The sequence below is a fragment of the Triticum aestivum genome, chromosome 1D (assembly GCF_018294505.1).
Source record: "Triticum aestivum cultivar Chinese Spring chromosome 1D, IWGSC CS RefSeq v2.1, whole genome shotgun sequence".
Taxonomy (NCBI): domain Eukaryota; kingdom Viridiplantae; phylum Streptophyta; class Magnoliopsida; order Poales; family Poaceae; genus Triticum; species Triticum aestivum.
This window is the reverse complement of record NC_057796.1, coordinates 478,125,008-478,150,715: the sequence shown is the minus strand read 5'-3', so window position 1 is coordinate 478,150,715 and position 25,708 is coordinate 478,125,008. Positions and strand designations below refer to the sequence as shown.

The window sequence follows — 25,708 nt, the reverse complement described above, 5'->3', positions numbered from 1 at the left end:
ACACATCGGATGTCGAATATCGGGTGGTATATCGAACGATATGTTGATATATGATAGAAAATATCTTTAGTAGAAACAAAATGTAAGGTGTCAATGCTCTAAAATAAAAAAATTAGAATCATATTTTATGAAATTGTTGATTAAGAAACTATTTAAGACAAATTCACAATCTCGAAGATTAAAAGCAATATGTTATATATGTGCTTCTACAAAACATTATGCATGACTTTACAATACGATGAAGTTGTAAGTACTCCCTTCGGTCCTTTTTACTCTGCATATTAGAATTCTCTGAAGTCAAACTTCACAAAGTTTGACCGTATTTATATAAAAAAAATATATCAACATCTACCATGCTAAAGTTATATAATATGAAACTTTAAGTCATGACACATCTAGTCACTAGTAGAAAACAGGGCTTTGGTCACAGGGCAGTTTTCACATTAGCCCCGGTTCAGTCACGAACCGGGACTAATGTGAGCATTGGTCCCGGTTCGTGAGCCCAGGGGGCCGGCCGGGGCCTCGTGGGCATTGGTCCCGGTTCGTATGGACCCTTTGGTCCCGGTTGGTGGTACAAACCGAGACCAATGGGCCACGCTCCTGGCCCACCACCCTTTAGTCCCGGTTCATACCACAAACCGGGACTAAAGGGCTGGTCCTAGTTGCGGCCAGTGTTTAGTCCCACATCGCCAACCGAAGGGCGCTCACACCAGTTTATAAGCCCGTCCCTCTCTGCCTTTTAAAGTGAAAATAGATGCCCTTATACAGGAAATTTGACCTAAATTCACAGTAAATTTCATAGAAATTTATTATGAATTTAGGTTGAATTTTCTCTATAAGCGCATCTATTTTCATTTTTTTATATTTATAAAATAAATAAACCTTAATAAAATAAATAAAACTAAATAAACCTTAATAAAATAAAATAAAATAAACTATAGTAACTACAATAAATAAACCTTAATAAATTAAGTAAAAATAGCAGCAGAAAAATAAATAAAAATAGCAGCAGTAAAATAAATAAAAATAAAATGCGTTTGGAAGAGATTGTCCGTTTTGTACACGAAGTGCATCCAGTTTATGCCGTAACCCTCTCAACTTTCTTGCACATGCTATGTGGATGAAATGATGATATCATGCCAACATTTAACCTTTTCAGAGTTCATTTGAAATGCTTTTCAATTTTAGGGTCTTATAGCTCAAAATAATTAATAAATGCATGAAAAATAACAAATGAAGTCAGAAATGATTGAAAAATGATGATGTGGCTTTGAATGGTGCATTTTGAACACACAAAAAGTCAGGAGTTCAAATAAGTTTTAAAAAATGAAATCCCTTTGTAACAGACGAGTTTCCGGATGAAATCATGATACTTTGAAAGAGATTGTCCGTTTTGTACACGAAGTGCATCCAGTTTTTGCCGTAACCCTCTCAACTTTCTTGCACATGCTATGTGGATGAAATGATGATATCATGCCAACTTTCAACCTTTTCAGAGTTCATTTGAAATGCTTTTCAATTTTAGGGTCTTATAGCTCAAAATAATTAGTAAATGCATGAAAAATAACAAATGAAGTCAGAAAGGATTGAAAAATGATGATGTGGCTTTGAATGGTGCATTTTGAACACATAAAAAGTCAGGAGTTCAAATAAGTTTTAAAAAATGAAATCCCTTTGTAACAGACGAGATTCCGGATGAAATCCTGATACTTTGAAAGAGATTGTCCGTTTTGTACACGAAGTGCATCCAGTTTTTGCCGTAACCCTCTCAACTTTCTTGCACATGCTATGTGGATGAAATGATGATATCATGCCAACTTTCAACCTTTTCAGAGTTCATTTGAAATGCTTTTCAATTTTAGGGTCTTATAGCTCAAAATAATTAGTAAATGCATGAAAAATAACAAATGAAGTCAGAAAGGATTGAAAAATGATGATGTGGCTTTGAATGGTGCATTTTGAACACATAAAAAGTCAGGAGTTCAAATAAGTTTTAAAAAATGAAATCCCTTTGTAACAGACGAGATTCCGGATGAAATCCTGATACTTTGAAAGAGATTGTCCGTTTTGTACACGAAGTGCATCCAGTTTATGCCGTAACCCTCTCAACTTTCTTGCACATGCTATGTGGATGAAATGATGATATCATGCCAACTTTCAACCTTTTCAGAGTTCATTTGAAATGCTTTTCAATTTTAGGGTCTTATAGCTCAAAATAATTAGTAAATGCATGAAAAATAACAAATGAAGTCAGAAAGGATTGAAAAATGATGATGTGGCTTTGAATGGTGCATTTTGAACACACAAAAAGTCAGGAGTTCAAATAAGTTTTAAAAAATGAAATCCCTTTGTAACACACGAGTTTCCGGATGAAATCCTGATACTTTGAAAGAGATTGTCCGTTTTGTACACGAAGTGCATCCAGTTTTTGCCGTAACCCTCTCAACTTTCTTGCACATGCTATGTGGATGAAATGATGATATCATGCCAACTTTCAACCTTTTCAGAGTTCATTTGAAATGCTTTTCAATTTTAGGGTCTTATAGCTCAAAATAATTAGTAAATGCATGAAAATAACAAATGAAGTCAGAAATGATTGAAAAATGATGATGTGGCTTTAAATGGTGCATTTTGAACACACAAAAAGTCAGGAGTTCAAATAAGGTTTAAAAAATGAAATCCCTTTGTAACAGACGAGTTTCCGGATGAAATTTAAACTATTCAAATTTGGAAACTAATGGAGTAACAGAAAGTTTATAATTATTCTGAGCTAAAAGCAAAAAGAATAAAAAAATAAAGCAAAAATCAAAAGAAAATAAATAATTCAAAAAACAAAAAAATACTGGAAAAAATAAAAAATGCCGCCTAATGGGCCACACGGCCTGCATACGACTAGAAACCCATCTGCACATGGGCCAGGATGCAGGCCCGCAGGCCCAATAGGCCCAACATGGCAGTGACAAAGGTAGGCATGTGTAACGCCTGCATATTAGAGAGGAGCTCAGCACCTGAGCTGCAACGCAGCTTATAAGCAGGTGATGAGCTCTCTCAGCTAGCGAGGTGGGACTAAACTTCCCACCGCACCACGCCAGCACATTAGTCCCGGTTGGTGGCTCCAACCGGAACCAATGCTCCCCTTTGGTCCCGGTTGGTGCCACCAACCGGGACCAAAGCCCTCTGCTTCCCGCCCTTTGCGCTGGTGAAAAGAGGCCTTTGGTCCCGGTTGGTGCCACCAACCGGGACTAAAGGGTGGGTATTGGTCCCGGTTGGTGCCACGAACCGGGACCAAAGCCCTCTGCTTCCCGCCCTTTGCGCTGGTGAAAAGAGGCCTTTGGTCCCGGTTGGTGCCACCAACCGGGACTAAAGGGTGGGTATTGGTCCCGGTTGGTGCCACGAACCGGGACCAATGCCCTTGCTATATAACCAGGACTTGTGAAAATTTCACATCTCCATCGCCAGTGTCCCCCCGCCCGACGACGCCGCGAGCTCGATCTACGCCGCCAGGCTGCCCCGCCGCCGTCGCCGTCGCCCGTGCCCCCGAGCCCACGCCATCGCCCGTCGCCGTCGTCCTCCGTCCCCCGCCGCCGTCGCCGTCGCCCGTGCCCCCGAGCCCACGCCATCGCCCGTCGCCGTCGTCCTCCGCCCTCCGCCGCCCACGCCGTCGCCCTCCGTCGCGCGATGTGAGCCGCCGCCACGCCCTCCTCCTCCCTGTAATGGCCGCCGCCGCTGCCGCCGCGCCCCCTAGCTAGCTATTACATATGTGTAGTTTAGATTTGTAATTTAGTTGTATTAATTTGGATGTGTAGTTAGATGTGTAGTTAATTTAGTTGTTGTAATTTAGATGTGTAGTTTAGATTTTTTTTGGTGATATTATTATTGAATATGCAAATGTTTGTATGTTCATATATATGCAAAGAATATATCAATTTTTTCATAGAATTGTTATGATTTTTTTCTGTTGTAATTTTGTTCATAGAATTTTTATGATTTTTTTTTATTCATAGAATTTTCTTTGTCAATTTATGTATATGTTCATATTGTGTAGGAATCTGAAAATTGTGTATGATCAAAGTCATTTATGTATGTTCATATTTAGAAGAAAAAGAAGGAGAGAGAAAATGAAAATAAGAAGAGGAAGAAGGAGAAGAAGAAGAATAATAAGAAGAAGAGGAGAGGAAGAAGAGGAGAAATAAATAAGAAGATGAAAAAGAAAAAAAAAGAGTAGTAGAAGAAGAAATATCTATTTTTTCTTCTTCTCCTCTATTCCTTCTTCTTCTCCTCTTTTTTTCTTTTTTTCTTCGATCTCCTCCTCTATTCCTTTCTTCTTCTCCTCTTTTTTTCTTCTTCTTCCTCTTCTTATTTTTTTATCGGGTATGTCGTTGTCGATATACATACCCCCCTCCCCGATAAATTTTAGTAAGTACTACTTAGAAAGTGTTTAATAGAATTAGTTAGAAAAATAATAGAACTAGTTAAACTAGCTAGTTTATTTGTAGTAAATACTACTTTATTCTATTTATAGTAAGGAAATTAATAGAACTAGTTTGTTTTTTTAGTTAAAGCAATTATTCCCGCATCGACGTCGACGATGCCTATCCCGCATCCTCGTCGCCGACTCGGCGGAGGAGGCCGGCTTGATCAGAGGGGCCATGTCCGGGACTGGGCTCCGCCGGGCTGGTTTTGGGAGGTGCTACCTTCCGGTGGGCGTAGGTTGGTGAGGAACCAGCCCGTCGTTGACCCGATCCTTGTTTGGTGGCGCTCGCGTGGGCCAGTGACGGTGCCGAGGCTTCCGGACACCGCGGAGGAGGTACGTCACCGTGTCAGCGAGGAGGACCAGCACGTCCGTTGCTACATGGTTGCGTTGGAGGGCAGGTTCGACAATACCTGGCAGGTTCTTCAGGGATCTCACTGGAGCTATGATCCTGTGATGGTTCCGTCCCTTTGGGTGTCCACCGCCCGCGCCGATACCCGTCGGGCGCTACTGTTCTAGCTGTACTAGCGATGCTATATGTATGATAGTATTCGAGGTGTATTACTGATAATATTCGGCGATGTACGGACGCATGGAGATGATGTAGTTTTGCTTATAATTGAATGCATCCTAATTTGAATACTACTTTATTTTGTGATTTGATTTTGCTTATTGAATGCTCAAAGTGGAAAACTACTTCGATCCTACTTTGAATGCTAAAATTGGAGAGCACTATGATTAGTTGATAGCTTATAGGGTTTTTGTTTTCATAGAAATCTAGGAGCCCCCCCGACCCCTCCATCATCCCCGCCGTCGTCCCCGTCACCGCCCCCTCCGGCATCGAGGTGAGACTAGCCAAATCCTCTTTTAGAAAGATAATTAAACGATATTTCGGGTTGACTGTAAGTCTGTCGAGTCTCCACCATATATGAGAGGACGAAGAATCCCGACTGTTGTCGTGGGGGTAGCTTCTCCTTCGTTCCCGTGTGCTAGACAATTTGGTGTAATGCACTCGAGAACGAAAGGAGGAGCTACCATCACCGACGGTCGCAAATGTCAGAGAGGAATCAGTGAGGGAGAGTTCCACCATATATATATGAGAGGACGAAGAATCCCGACTGTTGTCGTGGGGGTCGCTTCTCCTTTGTTCCCGTGTGCTAGCTAGACATTTTGGTGTAATGCATACGGGGACAAAGGGAGGAGCGACCATCACCAACGGTCGAATGTATACCACGTGAGCTGAGAGTTTTCAAGAAAAGACTCGACAAACCGATAGTCAACCCGTGATGAATAATAATGATCTAACTTAGGTTTTTTAGTACATCTATTTAATTGTAGATGTTTAATATTTGAATTATATATGAACATAGGAAATGTCGTACTCGGACGACGAAAGTCTCCCGGGGGAGTGCGACTGGTGCCACGACGACCGAGGTCAGTGCGACAGGCCTCACCTGGACGAAGATCAGCGCTTCAGTATTAAGCTGGACGAGACGTTCGATGTTGAAACGGTACGCAACGACGACAAGCTAGTGTTATTTTTTCGTAATTAAGCACGACTTCAACTATTTCAACGTGTACTTTTCATCTTTTATAATTCGGCTAGCTTATCCCATGCCATGCAAGACGCTACGTCTTGGAGAGGATGGGTTTTGAAGACCATGAAAGTATGAAAACAAAGAAAATTCACCTAAGGACCCATCATGATATAGATTTTGAAGTAAAACTGTATAATTTTGAGAGCGTAACCCATTTTGGTTGCAAAAATTGGGAAGCATTTTGCAATATGTATGGTTTTGATGAGGGTATGCTTGTCACCATGGATCTTGGTGATCCTGACATCGAGCAAGACAATATGGACATTTGGGTCCTTGTTGATACGCCTCCAATTCTACCGCTACGTGAGTTTCTCAAACATAGTTATTAGCTAATTTATATTGTTCATTTCAAAATAGTTGACAGCTTATTTTCATTGACAGCTTATTTTGATTGTTCAAACAATGTGCGGAACATGGTAGACAGAACCTACTACACCGATGGCTCTGAGTTAACTTATAAGGAGAAAACTCATCTGGTCGGATTTTGTACTGATATTGAGAATTACAATATCTACAATCAAACTCCTCATCATTATGGTCCTCCATACGTGCCACTAGTGCACGTGTTGAACTACGGTAACTACTATGGAGATACCTGGTACGTAAGATTTCTTACTATTACGACATCCGTGCATATTTTGCATAGTTCTAAAAGTAGTGCATTATCATTGCTAACTATGAAGTTATTACTATGTTTTTCAACAGATAATCCCGGAGGATTGTGTGCCTCATTTGATGTATCAGAATGGTAGGCTTGATGTTTTGAATATACAACCAGGTCATCCTACGAATCTCAACTGTCCATACCGGATTTCAAAAAGAAGTGGAGACATACAAATCAAAGAATGGAAAAAATGTATGGACAGTCGCAAGGAGCTTCTTGGAAGCAAAAGGAAGCGAGGCGCAAGAATTGGAGACAGGATGATCTCCATTCTCCATAATGGAGAGTCAGGGTCTATATTGTTTTATGCTATTTTACCTTAAAGAGGGTATTTCGGTCCTACCTAATACTGATGATCATGTGCTAAGAACAATTAAGTAGGGTTGGTTCGATGACTGTGAGGATGATGATCGTATGACTTGTTATTAATAACGAGTAGAAGTTGTATGATGATGATTAGTAGGACTTGTTATTATATATGATGATGCATGATGCGTGCATGAAGAGTTATTATATATCAGCGGGTGAAATGAACATGGATTGGATTGAAGTGAAGGCAACATGCATGTGGTGCGTGTCGAAAGTAGTACAATCCAAACTTGATCAAGTCCGGATTAGTATTACTTTCGACATGCACCACATGTTGCCTTCACTTCAATCTAAGCCATGTTTAGGCATAGCAGTACGTAGCGTTGGTAAACCAAGCACGGAGATATAAGAGAGGACACTTCTCTCTAATAGCTACCTAATAACAACCTAAATTAACCCCCAAAACCCCAACCCCCCCCCCTTTCAAAAAAAAAACAAAAACCTCAGCTCCTGCCAGGTGCTGACGCGTGGATGCCTATTGGTCCCGGTTGGTGGCACGAACCGGGACCAAAGGCCCTCCTGCCTGGGCTCCCCGCACCGGCCACGTGGACGGCCTTTAGTCCCGGTTCGTGTAAGAACCGGGACTAAAGGGCTAGGGCATTAGTAACTTATGAACCGGGGTAAAAGCCCCTTTTCCTACTAGTGAGTGGTATTGATTTCACATTATCTTTTTTCACAGCTTTTTGATTAATAATTGTGTCCATTGGCGTACCCGTCTATATCAGTGGCATTCCAGGTCAGATATATATTGACCATATCGATCAATATTTCGGTCCATATTGGATGATATGCATATGAAAAATTATATTTACAAAATGACATATTATGTTTGTATCAGTAGAGCTCCAAAACTGGTATATCGATCATGTCGTCCTAGATTTAAAAGCTTGATCATTATCAGATACTAGGTCTTGCTATTTGTACAGAGGTGAGATTTTGTGAACAAAACCTCAGTAAAAGGTGGCGTGACCATTAATATCACGTAATCACATGCATATTGAGTCACATCGGGCTATTCCTTCTGGACCACTTAAGTAAAAATCGCTAACTCATACATAGGCACACGTTTTACAAGTAGCTTCGTGTTCTTGTCAATTTTCCGACATGGACTACTGCTTCATGCATTGGCCTTTGCTTTTTGCATATATATGAGATTAAACGAAGAAAACCTCAAAAAAGGTTGTGTGACAATACATAATTTTCTTTTGCGGGAATGTGACAATACATAATTTGTGCACATATCGAGTCACAAATAGCTATCCGCTCGAACCCGTTTAAACTGAAAATTGTTAGCTCACGCATAGGCACAAACTCCATTTTTTTCAACATTCTGCTATGTAAGAAGTGTTGTGGGTTGCCAATGAAAATGATTCGTAATTGAAAACTTTGAACACACATTTGAATTAACAAAATATTCTCAAAAGAAAGCAATACTTATGAGACAGCATGAACATAAACGTGACGGCAGATAAAAAAAAGGCACTGTGCGCCAATAAACACTTGGCGTGCCGAGCCGAAACGATGAAGCAAAGGTATATTTTGCCAGCTTCCTATACTAACTAAGTAATTTTTGGCTAACTTCCCGAATGAAAAAACCAAACGCGCTCATAGCGGTGTAGGTTCTTGGGGTGCAGCTAGCCTTGGATCACGGGATGGGCGACGGTGCAAGTGGATCGGTGAGCTGGGCCAACGGCGGGTGGGGGTGGGGCCCGCCCGTCCGATCCCGCGTCACCCCGCACCACCCATTCCCCACGTGTCGACCGCGCCGCCGGGCTACGCGTCGCCGCGCGCGCGCCCCGAGGGCCAGCGCGGCGTCCCGGTCATGCAGGTGACGTGGTGGCCGCTTCCTCCCCGGCGGGCCCCGCCGGAATGGGCTTTCGCACCACGTGTGCGCCCCGCCCATGTGCGCCGGCCGGCCCCTCGCGTAGCGGCCGGGCCACGGCTGATTGGTGGGCCACGTGGCCCGCGTCGTGTGGAGGGGGTGGGTGGGAGGCGTCCGTGACTAGGTGCCAGCTCAGGCGGGGCTAGAAGGATAGCCCGCTTATCCTCTGACACGACGACCGACCTGACGGACGGACTCGGGCCGCGGGGCAAGCGTGGCGTGGTGGCCTGATTCGACTGGACCAGCTCAGCCACTACTATTCCTCATCATCAAATAAAAAAAGAAGAAACCCTAAAAAAATAAAAAAGAAGCTTATCTCGAAAAGAAAAGAAAAAGAAGCTGAGCTGAGCCACCTACTGCTGCCCAATCGGCGGTTCAGACTCAAAGTAGACTGACACTCGCTTCTACTTCTACTGTGCAAAGCTACACCCGTTTTTGCAGGTGAATCTTGCAAAGCCATTTCATCTTGGATGCAGAAACAAACTGGCATCAAACATCTGATCATCGTGTCATCAACAGAAATCCAGAGAAAATGTTTTTTTAGAAAAGATCAATCCAGAGAAAATGTCTGTACAGGTCTGCTTGAAAACAGAGGCGACACTGGCACTGAATCCTATCTCGCTTGTGTTGATTAACCACGTTGAAATTAGTATTACAGAGCTGAATTCTGGTATTACATCACACTTGAACAAGGGATCTTGCATGGGGTGGTCGTGCTTGGACGGAAGGTCCTGGTTTCGATCGAGCTGTGTGGTGGATGGGGATTGATTGTCAAGGTCCGCCGAGGATGGCGTTCTCGATGTCTTGTCTGCTCAGGGCGTAGCTGAATCTCCTCTCCATGTCCTTCTCCAGGTTCCCGGGGCCGCTCTTCAGGTATCTGATTACGTCGATTAAACATAGTAGGGTTCAGTGATAATAATCAGTGTCTTGGCAAATAATCATTCAGACGATCAGCAAAGAATTTCATGCTTTCTAGTAGTGCCATGAGAACACACTGGAAGCATTGCATTTGGTGTTATGAGGATGCAGCTCGATCTTGGAACTCAGGTGGTCAGGGGGTGCTAAATTATGAAGTCAATAGTATGATCTGAAAAGGGCACATCATTTCTTTCTGAATAAAAGAGCAGTAATCACACTGTCAACTTGGTTTTCGGTAGAGGATTTGCAGAACATTAGCTGAACCATAATCCTTGGGATGATCAAAATGATGAACTGCACTATCAAGCAATCTGACAAGTCGATTGCTTATATTGGGCTAACTGAGCTGCAAGAACTGTCTGAAGCAGAATCGCCGCACAGCGCGCTCCAATTCCTCTTCAGTCAAGAGAGAGTTTTATTTTTTCTACAGAAGAGCGGCGCGGCGGCCGGCGTGGGTGCGCGGGTGGGTTACCTGATGTGGAGGTCGGTGACGTCGAGGCTGAGGCGGGCGTGCCAGACCGGCGTCTCGGCGACCCACACGGCGCGGTCCTCGCGGGACTGCGCGAACCCGACGCTGCGCAGCCACGCCTCGATGCACGGCAGGCTGTGCGCGTACAGCGGCTTCTCCTTCTCCGGCAGCCGCTCCAGCCACCCCGCGTCCGCCGCCACCGCCGCCGCCGCAAGCGCCACGCCCCTCCGCCGGGCCACCATCATCCCCCGCGCCGCCCGGTGCGCCGGCGACGGGCGCGCGGACCCGCTCGTACCCAGAGGGTACGGGAGCAGAGCCGGAGGGGCCAGGGCGCGGAGCGAGCTCGGCACCGCCATGGACATCGTCGCTCGGTCGCTTGCCTTCTTCTCTTCCGGCTTCGCTCCGGTCTGATCCTTACCTTTTTTTTTCTCCTCCTCCTTTTTTTCTCTGTATATAGTCGGGCCGTAAGTTGCTGGCGGTCCACGTAGTTGGGCCTAATGGGTAGGAGCCCATGGGGGAACCGGGAGAGAGAGCGATGGCCTGCGACGGCCCACCAAGCGGGGCCAAAAGCGCGGGAAAACCCCACCGGAATGGCGCGCGGCGGCGGCAAAAATCCCCCAAATCCATCGTCTTCTCCACACCGCTTCCCTCCCACTCCGCTGGATCCACCTCTCCTACCCCCCCCCCCCCCACCCCACCCCACCCCACCCCCGCCTCCACGCACCGGCCCTAGCGGAGCGGCATGGACTCGGCGATGCTCTCGTTCACCTGTGCCGGCCTCGGGGCCGCCGAGGAGGACGACGACGGGGGCGCCGTCGGCTACGTCAAGGGCGACCACTGCCTCGGTAGCGCCCCCACGCCCCTCCTCCCTTCCGTTCGCCTCCGGCCGTTCGGTGTCCGCTGACTTCTGCTGCGCGCGCGTTTGTGCAGACAACCTGAAGGATCTGCAGAGGCTGCTGCGGCGGGACGACCCGGAGCGGCGGGAGGTCTTCAAGCAGGTCTGCAAGTGGAGGATCGCGTCCAGGGATCTGGTGCCCATCATCGAGAACTACCAGTCCGACCGCAACCTCGTCATCACGGCTGGTACATTTTCTATCCACCCCTTCCTGAAACTCTGAAGTTGTTGTCATGGTCTGCACGGACGGAACCCGCACAAGATCTGTCAGTCTCGAGCAATTAGATTAGAGAACTGATTTTGAGGGTGGAGGAGTCTCTGATACTGTTCACATGTTACTGTCTCGATTTGCCGAAGCTTATGTGCACATTATGTAACAACCAGACCATCATTTCTCCTATTGTGCATACCTGTGCAGTTCTGTTGTGCAACCAGCTTATATTGTTGAACAAAAACAAGTAGTGTCTGCCATTTCAGGTCTGTTTGTTAAATAACAGTATCCTCTATCTATTGTTAGTGTGCATTTTTTCTTATCTGAGGATATCTGTAGTTTGAACTTCAGGAAAATCATAAACTTGGTTATGCATGGAAGGCCCCAGACTCTACTCCCTATATTCACAAATATGCATTGCTCTAGCCACTGAATTGGTCTCCATGGTTGATTTTTTTAGCAAACTTCCGCCATAAATCTTTGAGCATTGATCTCTTGAGAAACAGAATCTTGATTGCTACTTTGGGCCATAAAAAATTGGTAAAATATATAAGAAAATGTGATGGGGGTAATTCAGTCTTATAGATTAGGATATGGTAATCTGATAAGAATGCACACACCTTCGTGGCATGTTTTGACCTTGTAGACCTAAATATCTGTTACTCTAATGGTCAAATTTTGATTTACTTGTAATTCATCTGGAATTGAGTCTTATCACTGTAATGTTTGTCTTTTCCCCTGTATATAGCTACACATTGTGCTTTCAGTTGGATTAACTGATGTGACACTACAAGGTCTAATGTTTTCCTTTCCTTTTTTTTTGAAGTGAAAGTGTTGGTATTCCTTACCATGCCTGTCGATCCTTCATCAGAGGATGTTGCTCAGCAGATAGAGTATCTGTGGGATTTGAAGGCTGCACTCACACGGAATGTTGCAATCGCAGTGATTGTGTCTCTTCTTGAGGACCCATTGGATCATTTGGAAAGGTGAATTCTCTTCCGTTGCTACTTTGAGTTCCACCTGTATATCGGATAAGGTCATGCTTTTGTTATGCTGTAATAATTTTGTAAGTTCTAATTTATCAATGTCATTGGCATATGAGCAAGATGATTATGCTTGATCTGCATGCCAATTTGATGCTAGCTGCTATCTTCATCTGCACTGGACTATGCTCATGAAATAAAAATATGCATGTGGGATTTTTTTCTTCCAATTAAACTGTGAGCAAACATAAGGTATTTGATGTACCGTTCAAGTGTATGTAGTGCCCAAAAGACTTATACTTATTCCTTAAAAATATATTATATATCCTTTTCTGTTTTGTTGCATAAAGGAGAGTTGTGCAAATGTCATGCATGTTCTGTCATTCTCATTCCATTCTGTTCACATTATACTAGTTCAATTACACTATGTTTCCTTTGTTCTAGAAAGTTGAGCATTCATGACTTACTTTTCAATGGCAATCAGAACTTCATTCACGGAAGATGACTGGAAGCTAGTACAGCTGGTGCTTACTTTATTCCGCAACGTCTTGGCTATTCAAGAAATCACATTGCCTCAAAAGGCATCTGGGGAAGCTACCCAGTTATTGTACCTGGCTGACAGCTTTTTAGAGCTCATGTTTAAAGAAAATATGATGGACCTAATCTTAGTGCTAGCTCAACATATTGATGAGCCCTCTGGTTATCTCAAGCATGAAAACCTTCTTTTGTTGGAAATCTTTCATTATCTTTTCTTGGGCCGGGACCCAGAATTGATCGCCAAAGTTCGTCCAGAAGGCTCAAAGGTATACCTGTTCTTCAAAACTAATTTGTCTATTTCTTTAGATTACCCCTTTCCCATGACTTACAATGAGAACTGTGTTACTCTTTCGATGTTTCATAGGAGCAGGTCAATGGAGATATTGATACATCAGTTGATTCATTGAGATTGATGATGGAGAAGGAAGAGAAGGAAAAAAGGATGTTCAGGCAGGGAAACGCGGAGAATCATGCACTCAACGGAATTTTTACATGCCTTGCAGTGGTACCATATAATCTAATGCTGTTTTAGATTCTACATCATAAGTGGATAAATCGTTGTGTTGTAATCTTTGTGTTGCACTTGATCTTACAGGATGGATCTAAGTCATTGTGCAAAGGGAACCCCAGCTCAGCAATGTCATCTGCAAATAGCCTCCGGAAAATGCGTAATGTCCAAAGAGGGCCTCAGAAAAGGATAGCATGGGATAATGAACTTCTTTACATACCAAAGGAGGGTATTATGGAAATGCTAAGAAGTTTCATGGATCAATTTTTATCTGGAGGATATAATGGTAACTTAATCGCTCCTTTTACCAAACTATTACTATATCCTATATTTTTGTAAGCTTGAGATAACACAGTGCTTTTCAGTCTTGATGCAGTCTGTTTGTGATGATATCGTGAAGCAGCATCATTCTATCGAGAAATCTGATAACATTACATTCTTCAAAGTCGTTTGCTTTGTCTTAGCTTTTCAACACGAGAAAGCATCAAATGCTCAGGTTTGGAACTGAACTCATGGGCTGTGATGCTGCATTTTCCTATGTCTAATTGTTGTTTCATGTTCTTGTCACCTGGGCAATGTTGACTGGAATTGCCAATATCTGATCATATATAGTTGATTTTATCTTCACTAATGCAATGCATGCAACTTAAGTTGTACGTCAGTGATTTTTTTTACAATACATGCAACTTCGTTATCTTGTCTTGTTTTGCTAGATTTATTATGTGCAAGCTTGTTGCCTTTTTCTAGGGAATACATTATCTTAATTGGACAGAATACCATGATTATAACTATTCATGCAGAAATGTGTCTGTCATCTTGTTGTCATGCTGTTTTGTGACGTGTCATTCTTTTGTTCAGAAATCAAATGCTGGGCCCCAGCTGTCCGAGACTTCACCAGGCAATGAATGTGATGATCTGCCGTTTCGTGATGACATATGTGGACCTGTTGCAGCCACATTAAACGAAGATATGTTCAATATAGTCTTGTCCAGGTGGCGTGAGGCCTATGAAGACCTGAAGCATTCTAAGGATTACAAAACTCTTTCAGCTGCTGACTCCTTAATGAAGAACATGGTAAGCAAATATGTATTCCATACATTTAAGACAGGGACTCTATACTTAGATCTTTTATAACCAGTTGCATATTTCTCTCTCCCATTATTTTTTCTGAGCCAATGAGCTTGAGAACAGTTTGCATACCACTATGTTGACATTGACATTCTAAATAATGGTTTAAACAAGTGAAGTCTGAGTAAAATCCGCCAGGCTTAACTTTGAAAATTTGATCCATTGTTTTGGTTGAGCTTGGTTCAGTTTCTTTTCCTGAAAAATATTTATAACAAGTAAATTGGAGTACTACTCAGATAGCTGCGCCAAAACAAAATTTGGATTACCAACTTTGATATCGATTAAAAAGAAAAGTAGAGGTTGAACTAGGCTCGAGCTTGGTTTGTTTACTGTTTATCCATAAGTAGGCAAAGTTTGAAGCCATTTCACCACCAGCAAGTAGTATGATTTATTTATCAACTTCACTGCTTGCTGAATGTTGGTGGTAATGACCAAGTATCAACTACTAAGTTCCTAACTTGTAACTAGATATTAATTTGTTAAGCTTCATAAACTGCATATAGGATCTATTGGTTATTTGTATTTATCCTTTGTTTTCTGAGAATGAGAACTCTGTTAAACGTGGTCTACTAAGAGAATCACAATACATTGCTAGTGTGAAAAGGAGAATTTAATTTTCTTAAGAAATATGAACTTGCTTAATTTCATAATTCCCTTAACGTGTTCCTTTAGTATGTTTTCATGGTCTCTATCTTTGACTTATTCGAATCCACACACTGAACAATCTTCCTTTTGCAGATTGGCATGATATATTTGGTGGTGAAAGTTCATCCTGAAGATTCAAGGGAATCTCAAACAGCCCGCGTTTTACTGTATAAGCTGTTCTATGATCAGACAGAACAAGGCCTGACTCAGTTTCTCCTGAACTTGTTCAGATCTTTTGATACTCATAAGCAACCAAAAAGGTTTATACAAACTTCCTTTTCAGAAATTCATATTTTTATGTTATGTACTCTTTATTTGCTGCGTAAATATGAAGCTTCGAATATGCAAAAGCACCAAATCGCTATTATGCTTCGCTGACATGTATTTGATAGAAACTTTACTTTGCAATTTGTGCATACTTGTCTGCTTGGTAGAAATGATGCTCCACATGTATATACAACTTATAGACATCGATTAGAACAATAGTCTTGTTCTCAACATGTACTTCAAGCAGTTCTCCATTTAACATTTTTCCATTCTAAAAATTAGGGATATGCTCTAGTTGTTTCCCTGCTTTACAGAAGTTCAATGTACATCTCCAATACATTGGGCCCAGTGGGTGCACTTTTTTTTTCTTCCTCCATTGCACCTGAAAATACCAGTTGGTGCACATTCTACTACATTTAGCTAATGGGTTATGGGTGCACATTGTAAGTTGCAACTCTTGTGATGTCTAATGATAAAAGTAGGATCTATGAATGTGCAAGTTGTTGCACCCTGTACCCTGTGGTTTTTTGAAAGGGTATTTCAGGATTTCGATGTAGTTTGTTCTGCACAATGGAGGTCCACACTATTTTGTTATTTCATAACCAAGTTTATGTATCCTCTACTTTTATATGCTTCCAACCATTGTTTCACTTGTCTGTTCTTTATCAGTGCTCTTGCGGATTTACTAGAAACAGTTCATATCATGCTACAGCTGATGGAGAAGCTTCAAGCACGTGGTGCTTTAAGGGTATGTTGTTTTCAGTCCCAACATCAATATATTCTTGCTTGTCTGGGCCACCACAAGTTAGATCAAGTGTGGATCTTCATTTTTCAGCAACTACGTTTTATGTACCAAATTTCAACTGCTTATGTAAAGATGACAAGCTTCATGCTGAAGCAATCGACCCTCCTCCCTTCTTGATCTGAGTATTAATCAACCCCTCAATTTAGGTTGCGAAAAGGACAAGAAAGGGCAGAAAAAGGAAGACGTCGGATGACAAACATGAGAGTACCAAACCTGAAACAGAGAATGTGGAGCAAAGCTACATAGACCCAACAGATGGGACTAAAGCTACATCTGATTCACTTCCAGATTTGAGAAGTGAGGATCCTCTAGCAGAACCTACTCTCGTAGAGCAAGGAAAAGTTGATTCTGATGGCACAGATCTGCCAGATACAATTGTGGATACGGCTGTTAATCTGGAGAGCACCACACAGCTTGGAGGTGATCCATCTTCTGCAGTCAGTGATGAAAAGAAAAGAAATCCCATTAATGAAGAGGAAGATACTTGTACCACACAGCTTGGAGGTGATCCATCTTCTGCAGGCAGTGCTGAAAAGAAAAGAAATCCCATTAACGAAGAGGAAGATACTTGTACCACACAGCTTGGAGGTGATCCATCTTCTGCAGGCAGTGCTGAAAAGAAAAGAAATACCATTAATGAAGAGGAAGATGCTTCAGATTCTTCAAGTGATGATTGCCCCCCAGCTACAAGTGAAGTTGATTTTAACGTATCACGGTTAATATCCAGCCTAGCCAACAATTCTGTTGTCCAAAATATATGCTGGTTGTTGAAGTACTATAAGACTAACTCCTTCCGAACAAACCACTACATCATATGCATGCTGCGGAGATTCTGTGAAGATCTAGATGTGTCACCAATGCTATATCAGGTAATAGCTCACTGTTATATATTTTTCATCAGGGCTGTATTTTCTTGGGATCTGACATTATACTGTCCGTCTTTTGCAGCTATCGCTTCTGACTACTTTCTATGATATATTAGCCGAACAGAAGTCTTCGAGTTCAAAGGAGTATGCAAATATTGTAAATTTTCTTTCTAAAATTGTAAGGAAGTTGGTGAGAGCAATGAAAAAACAGCCACTGTTATTTGTTGATACACTCTTTTGGAAGACAAGAAAGGAATGCCATTGCATTGATGCTGATTATCTACTGAATGAGTTCAAGGGAGATACTAACAATAAGGGTGGTGAAGTTGGTTCAAGTAAGGGATGGGGAGGTCCAGTAAATATAGCAGATTCTCTTGGTGACGATGAAGCTGACTATGATATACCACATGAACCATATGATGGTGATAAGTAAGTTTGTCTTGTATATGCCCAATTGTCCATTAATGTAGTGTGAATGGGATAATTTATTCCATTCGTGTGTGCATGTGAACAGGAATGGAGATTCATCTTCTGGTGAACGTGAAGGTGATACTCAGAAGAGCATGGGTGCCAGAGACAAAAGGAGCATATTACTGTCACTTTCAGATAGTGAAGCTGAGGATAATGATAGGTTTGTTTTATATCTAGCTCTGCATTTGAACACAGATGCTTTCCCTAGACTAGCTCTTTGATTAGATTGACTTGATTTAGGACTACTATATCTAGAGGCTCTCAGAATAAAGAGGTCCCAAAGAGACGAGGGCGTTCCATTTTTAATGAAGAGCAAGAGAAGCTTATCAGAGATCTTCATGAGAAGTAAGTGATCAATTTATGTCAAGAAAGGATAAGATCACTGATCAATTCATATAACATGCTTTGCTAAGCTAGAACTGAAAATAAGTTCCTGATGTTTGTACTTACGAGTATGTAATAATGTTTATTGTTTAGTACTTGGGCATGAATCACATGATGATGCCTGAATGTTTATTCCTTGTATGTTACAGATATAAGGATGATCGTAAATGCAGTCATCTAATTGCTGAAGCTCTAGATCCCAGTGGAAAGGTATCGTCAGCTCAAATTTCTCGAAAGCTTACACAGCTAGGTCTCAGGAGTGTCACTAGGAGGACAAAAGTTCCAGAGGCATCTCTTTCAGCCGAAGATCTGGTTACACAACCACAAAACAACGTGCTGGATGATCCGAAGCCAGAAAGCACCCGGTGAGTATTATAAAGGACGAGCTGTGCCATTCTTCCTCCATGGCTGTGAGCCTGTATTACAAGCTTGACATTCAGTTATGCACAGTTATCAGTAAGATGGAATCCACAATTTAGCATGTTAAAGACGTCAAAACTAGTGCATACATCGCCCTAAGCACATTATGAAAAGAAATTAGTGTGATTTGATAGCTAATTGGTTGTTACTTGTCATTAAGTCTAGCTTGCATTTTCAGGCGCAGGAGGAAAAGGCTACATCGGTTAAGCAGTAAGGACGACAACAACGATAATCATCCAGTATCATCTGATGAGGAAATGTTGCAATCACTTAAGGGCAGGTAAATTCCTGCACCGAGTTGCTTTCGTGAGTAAATTCTATTGGCGTGATATTTTTTCTTTGAGTTTGTTTTACCCTTATTAAAGGATATGCAAAGCTTTTGTGTGTGCTAAAAAAGACTTTTGCTATTAAAAAGGCCTTTATATCAGAAAGTATGATTGATGAAAATGGCTGGAAATTTCGCCAGTATGTAATCGAAATCAATAACGAATGTAGATATTTTTGCTTAACTCTATTTGAAGTTGCCAGTAATCATGACAGAAATGCCATGGGATGTATGAAAAAACATTTGTTTCTGCAAAACAGAATCATATTATTTGATCTTGTATGCCATTTATTCTTTAGACTACAGTCCATAGCATGTATTGTCAAGTTAGTTTTTCTTAGTTTCATCATAGGCAAAACGTGCAACTAATTTTGGACTCTAGGTTGCATTTTCCCTTCCTAAGAACTGAGTGTGAACATGCCACAGATATATGAAATTATTTTATGACGTGCCTTGTCTGTTTTGACATATTGAGTGTTTCCCTTCATCTATGGCAGAACCAAAAATAAGGAGCTGCCCTCGGTGGACCTTTCACCGAGTAAATCACAGCATCAAGAGGCTTCGCAGGGCACAAATTCTGATGATGAGCCGATAGGATCTCTGCTTAGGTAAGCTCATTCAACTTCATATACATCAAGAACTGAATGTTCATGCTGCCAATTGCTAAAACTCATTGATTTATATGCTATGATTTTCTTCCCTCAACACATTTTACTAGGACTAACTACTTTTGTTTTTAAACAGTAGAGGAAAGAAGAAAAGGTTATCGACATCAGATGTTACAGAGAATAAACAAGAACACCTAGATTCTTCGAAGAACATTGGTCTGGGGGTTGAGACTATTGGTTCAAATATCATGTAAGCTCGTATAAGTTATTTACCTCACATACTTGGAATAGCTTAATGTTCATGTTTTCTCATATATTGTTTCCATATTATGCACTTATGCCCAGTGAAAGCTGACACATGTAGACATCTTACGATAGCATGTGCAATAATGATTATTATAGTACTTGACGCTGCCTTGTCCATTTTGACATACTGAGTGTTTCCCTTCTATTGCAGAACCAAAAATAAGGAGCTGCCATCCATGGATCTTGCACCAAGTATATCACAGCATCAAGAGACTTCGCAGGGCACAGATTCTGATGATGCGACCATAGGATCTCTGCTTGGGTGAGCTCATTCAGCTTCATATACACCAAGAACTGATTACTGAATGTTCATAATGCCAATTTTTAAACTCAATGATTTATATGCTATGATTTTCTTCCCTCAACACATTTGAATGAGACGAATTACTTTTATTTTAAACAGTAAAGGAAAGAAGAAAAGGTTATCAACGTCAGATATTACAGAGAATAAACAAGAAGACCTAGATTCTTCGCAGAACATTGGTCTGGGCGTTGAGACTATTGGTTCAAATGCCATGTAAGCTCATATGAGTTATTTATCTCACATACTTGGAATAGCTTAATATTCAAGGGTGTATGTTTTCTCTTATATTGTTTCCATATTATGCACCTATGCCTAGTGAAAACTGAAAACAGGTAGACATCAATAACCAGTGAGAGTACCTCGCTATATCATGTTCAATAATGATTACTATAATACTTGATGCTGCCTCCTGTTTTGACATACTGAGTGTTTCCCTTCATCTATTGCAGAACCAAAATTAAGGCGCTGCCGTCAGTGGATCTTGTACCGAGTAAATCACAGCATCAAGAGGCTTCGCAGGGCACAGATTGTGATGACGAGACCATAGGATCTCTGCTTAGGTAAGCTCCTTCAGCTTCATATACATAAAGAACTGATTACTGAATGTTCATGATGCCAATGGTTAATACTCCTTGATTTATATGCTATGTTTTTCTTCCCTCAACACATTTGAACGGGACTAATTACTTTTATTTTTAAACAGTAGAGGAAAGAAGAAGAGGTTATCAACGTCAGATATTACAGAGAATAAACACGAAGACCTAGATTCTTCGAAGAATACTGGTCTGGGCGTTGAGACTATCGGTTCAAATATCATGTAAGCCTGTATAAGTAATTTACCTCACATACCTGGAATAGATACATTGTTTCCTATATTATGCACTTTATGCTTAGTGAAAGCTGAAAACCGGCAGACATGAATAACCATCTAGAGTACCTTACTATAGTACTTGATGCTGCCTTGTCTGTTCTGACGTATCGAGTTTTTCCTTTCATCTATTGCAGACCCAAAAATAAGGAGCTGGCCTCGGTGGATCTTCTACCGAGTATATCACAGCATCAAGAGGCTTCGCAGGGCACAGATTCTGATGATGAAACCATAGGATCTCTGCTTGGGTGAGCTCATTCAGCTTTAAATACATTAAGAATATTGAATGTTCATGATGCAATTATTAAACATCATCAATTTATATGCTATGATTTTCTTCCTTTGCACACATTTGACTGGACCAGTTCCTTCTATTTTTAAACAGCAGAGGAAAGAAAAGAAGGTTATCTACATCAGATGTTACAGAGAACAGACAAGAACACCAAGATTCTTCGAAGAACATTGTTCCGGACAATGAGACTGTCGGTTCAAATGTCATGTAAGCTCATTTAAGTTGTTTACCTGACATACTTGGTATAGCTTAATATTGTTTTGAGGTAGAATAGCTTGATATCTGAGGGCGTATGTTTGCTCATATACTGTTTCCAATACACGCACTTTTGCCTAGTGAAAGCTGAAACAGGCAGACATCAATAACCATTGATAGTACATTAATTACTATAATATGTGAAATTTTGATTTTGTTTTGAATGATTATGAAATGAACTTTGCTTTTCAGGGACGCCCCTCTCCATCCGGAGTTGAACTCATCTAACGATAACGGTGGTGATGCTGGTGAGGCTGAACTTCTGGATGACTTGAGTGAGCCTGAGCTGGATGGTCGTGAAGATGCTGAGCAACGAATCGTCGTTGACAGAGACATGCCTGAATCTGGGGACATGGCAGGCTCTAATGCCAGTCAGAAGGCTGGTTTGAAAAGAAGACACAGAATGGTAATTGACGACGATGATGACGAGTAGTAGTTTACTTGAAATTGGTGAGTGAAAAGTCAGATACCTGCAGCTGTTTGGAGTTTGGGGCTGTAAATTGGCAGTAAGCAGATGCAACCTGAGGTTGTCAGGCTCTTGTTTTTGTATATGATTTGTTTTCCAAGTTGGCCCTGGTGTTAGTTTTGAATACAGCCTCTCCAACCAGTGTTGTGGTATGATCAAATGTACTGTAACTGTACTAGCCAATTGTATGATGGTTGTATGGGAACACGGTGCTCTCTTTGTTTAACTTGCATGATTCATTCTCTATGATAATAAAGAGTGCCTCTTGATGTCGATGTGATTTTCGCAATTGGAGTCGGTGTAGACCCTCTATGGCAGCATACTCAGTTGCCGCGAGTACGTTTCATGTCAGGAATGCCATCTAGTAACACTAATTTATTCAGAGTTGATGATTATCATTCAGAGAAACAAACTGAAAACTCTGCAAGTGGTTTAGGGCCCAGTTGATTCAAAAGAATTTCGTAGAAAACCTGTAGACATCACAGCAGTAACCGGTGAGAGTAGCATGCTGTAGTATGTGCAATGATGAGTATCCAATTGTAAAATGAACTTCTCACTTTTCAGGGACGCCCCTCTCCATCCGGAGTTGATGAATTCACCGAGCGTTAACGACGGTGACGCTGAACTTCTGGATGAATATATAGTGTGGCTGAGTCGGACGACCGTGAAAATGCCGGGCATCGGATCATCATCGATGACAGAGAGTAATGCTAGTCGGAAGGCTGGTCTGAAAAGAAGACACGGGCTAGTGATTGACGACAATGACGATGAGTAGTTTTCCTTGAAATCCATCTAACGATAACAAGCGCGAATTGTACGAGGATTGATCAGTCATTGAAAGCGTGCTCGATTTTCTCAGACAGTCGACGGCTGTCAGATAGGATGCCTGACCTTCTGGTTATTATGACAATTGAAACTGGAAAAACGAATCAACAAATGGTCCCATGGTCTAGTGGTTAGGACATTGGACTCTGAATCCAGTAACCCGAGTTCAAGTCTCGGTGGTACCTTTTTTTTTCCATTCGTTTTTTCTGTGCTTGAAAGACATTCCCCTATTCTTTTCAGAAAAAAAAAAAACCTTCCCGATTGATCATATCTTTATAGGAATTTAGTCTTTCCACTTTCTTGTTTGGTTCTTCGCTATTATTTTGAATCTTATCTAGGGTTTGTTCTATTTTTGCTTGTAATTTCCCATACACAATACGGCCATTCCATATTTCTTATTCACTAGAGTAACTTTATCCAAATCAACATCACCGTGTATCCCGGTATTTTTTTTCAAACGCCATTTGTTGTCGCTATTCCACATCTCGTTTTGTCACACATACGTGAATGATGTCCCAAAGTTCTTTTGATCTTGTCATTGAAAATTGTTCCAGTGCTCACTAACATAAACAATACTTGGATACATACAATGATATAGGGTCCAGCCTTCTCGACATGATATCTTCTTAGTTTCGTACGTTGCCTCTTTTATGGTACCATGCTTATCAAGGCAGGTGTCAACCAAAGCATATTTCTAACCATTTCGATAGACCAAAGGCTCTTGGAGTTTGATATGGTTCATGGGAATTGTATCTATTGTTTGGTATAAACTTTAAAAAATGCGATAGGGAAGTGCACCGGATGAGCGACAACTGTTTGTATTAGATACCTAATGTTCTCTAACCGAATTATCACTAGTGCAGGAAGAGACATCCCACACAGTTGAAACTATTGATCTCATCGGCCTGTGTTTTGGCCCGGTTTCTTGAATCGCATCGGACCTTGTTAATTTTCTTTTGCTTGTGACGTAACCAGTTGCCACTTGGCCTAGGCATGGTCTTTTGTGGGGCATGCTTGTTGGCAAATAGACATATGAACTTGGATGCTACTAGGGAGCAAGCGATTGCTCCCTACCCCTATTCATCGTCCGTCCAAAATTAGATAATTGCATCGCCCCTCACCGTCTCCTTTCCTTGCAAATGAGAAGGTTGACAGGTCTCCTCTCCTTGATTTGAAGAAAAAGGCTTCGAATATCTCGAGGATGATCAATGATTTTAAAATTTTGAAAATTAGTCGGCTTACCAATGGGGTCACTCATGAAATTGCTAAGTTCATCCTTGGTACTAGGTTCGATGGCATTCTTGTTAACACTTTTCCGCCCCGCGTGGCATATGATGTAATGAATGATTGTAACACCTTTCTAATTAATTAATATATGGGGTGTTTTTCAAAATAAAAGGCAAAAACACCCCTACCTTTCCCCATTTCACGCCAAAACCTCCATACAGGGCCGGTCCCGAGATTTTGGGGACTCGACGTGAAGCTAAAATCTCAGGGCCCTTCATGTACACATCAAATTAATAATCAACATAATTTATATTAATGACCCAATAAATAGTTAAAATTCATCCAGAAGCTACATTTGTACCAAGTAGAGAACACCTAGCCTCAATATATGGACTGAGTCTAGTAATGGCTAAATTGTGACGGTTGTGCAAAATAGAGCAATAATAGATTCTTCTATACCAAGAAATAAATTTAACTTGCTGTTAGAGCAACGTGAGGTCAATATTAGGCATATGTTCACAATAATTTTAGGTGTTTATAGATAGTCTGGGAATTTCAGCAAGGTTTCTATAATTTGACCTCATTATATAAATATATAGAGACAATTGTCTAACTGCCAATGAACATGACAGACCAACAATATAGACCAGGTTTTGTACTTGCAATTGAGGCTCTTGGAGAAATCGTCATACCTAGACGATTTTTAGGTTGAGATTTGACCAGTTGAATGTGTGAAGCTTGACCTGCAGACATAACCCATCAACAAAATAATAGATTACAACTAATTAACCAAGATAAACTGATATTTGTATCATACACTACATGACATGATTTCTCAAATTGTAGACATTCAGGCGTCTATTTGGAGAGCTAGTGAATGACTAAGGCCCTGTTCGGAATCCCTCCGTGGAGCTGTAGAGCTCGGTTTTAGGCGCTCCCTGAAAATTAGCTAGAGACTGGTCCGCTCCGGGAGTGCGGTCCAGGGAGCGGAGAGGAGCCGAACGCAGCCTAAATAGCTAGGAGACATCATACCTAATCAATTTTGCTCAATTTTCCATATGCAACGTGACCCACTCTGACCGTATAAAAGTAGTACTGGGAAAATCAGAGTCAACAAATGGTTCCATGGTCTAGTAGTTAGGACATTGAACTCTGAATCCAGTAACCTGAGTTCAAGCCTCCGTGGGACCTTGTTTTTTCCTTCTTTAATTTTTCTATACTTGAAAACAAGATGGCATTCCCTATTCTTCATATATGATTAATCATATCTTTATTTTGGGATTTATTACTTTCTTATTTGGTTCTTCACTATTATATTGGGACCTTTACTTTTTTCCATTTTTCTGTGCTTGAATTTTCTTTTTTAGCATTCCTTATTTATTTTTTCAGGACCAACCTCCTAATAGATCGTATCTCTATTGCCAATTATTACTTTCTTATTTGATTCTCCCTATTATTTTGAACGCCAAAGCTAAAATCCAGTCGGCAGGAATTCTGCTACAGATCCGCACTACTCGGATGCCGTCGGTTTTAAATCGTACGACCATCGCGCACCGAAATGAGCAGTTCACCAATATTACAAGTCTTTGCCACCGCCTAGTGAGAAAAAACGATTCATCTGTCTCTTGTTTGCCGATCCGCACGCAGCCTCCTCCCATCCTCCTCCACACGCCGCCATAGGAGAAGGACGCTCGATCCTGCGCCCCTCGGCGCACCGGCTAGCCCCGCCGCGGCAGACCGCTCC

General features: G+C 41.6%; 2 protein-coding genes and 1 non-coding gene across 15 annotated transcripts; 2 read left to right on the top strand and 1 right to left on the bottom strand.

Moving 5' to 3' along the window:
- Window positions 1-9,493: 9,493 nt before the first annotated feature.
- On the bottom strand, window positions 9,494-10,806 carry LOC123183193 (uncharacterized). Its single transcript, XM_044595953.1, has 2 exons — window positions 10,372-10,806; window positions 9,494-9,858 (listed from the first exon to the last, which is right to left on the bottom strand). The coding sequence occupies exons 1-2, from the start codon at window positions 10,728-10,730 to the stop codon at window positions 9,753-9,755; spliced, it is 465 nt and encodes a 154-aa protein (XP_044451888.1). The 5' UTR covers window positions 10,731-10,806; the 3' UTR covers window positions 9,494-9,752.
- Window positions 10,807-11,052: 246 nt separating this feature from the next.
- Window positions 11,053-22,187, top strand: LOC123183192 (protein timeless homolog). Of its 13 annotated transcripts, none has more exons than XM_044595943.1 (25): window positions 11,053-11,213; window positions 11,299-11,451; window positions 12,301-12,460; window positions 12,942-13,260; window positions 13,365-13,499; window positions 13,590-13,788; window positions 13,868-13,998; window positions 14,361-14,576; window positions 15,369-15,535; window positions 16,212-16,290; window positions 16,494-17,216; window positions 17,296-17,642; window positions 17,728-17,844; window positions 17,925-18,029; window positions 18,218-18,433; window positions 18,667-18,768; window positions 19,311-19,421; window positions 19,558-19,671; window positions 19,879-19,989; window positions 20,131-20,244; window positions 20,481-20,591; window positions 20,735-20,848; window positions 21,037-21,147; window positions 21,285-21,398; window positions 21,639-22,187. In XM_044595943.1, exons 1-25 carry the CDS (start codon window positions 11,111-11,113, stop codon window positions 21,877-21,879), a joined length of 4,413 nt encoding a protein of 1,470 aa, XP_044451878.1. In that variant the 5' UTR covers window positions 11,053-11,110; the 3' UTR covers window positions 21,880-22,187. The 13 variants fall into 13 exon arrangements, with proteins under 13 accessions (XP_044451878.1, XP_044451875.1, XP_044451879.1 ...); XM_044595940.1 differs by having other exon boundaries at window positions 13,359-13,499; window positions 19,561-19,671; XM_044595944.1 differs by having other exon boundaries at window positions 13,359-13,499; window positions 20,738-20,848; window positions 21,288-21,398.
- Window positions 22,188-22,850: 663 nt separating this feature from the next.
- On the top strand, window positions 22,851-22,922 carry TRNAQ-CUG (transfer RNA glutamine (anticodon CUG)). The gene has a single exon. It is a non-coding gene; the product is annotated as a tRNA-Gln (tRNA).
- Window positions 22,923-25,708: the final 2,786 nt, after the last annotated feature.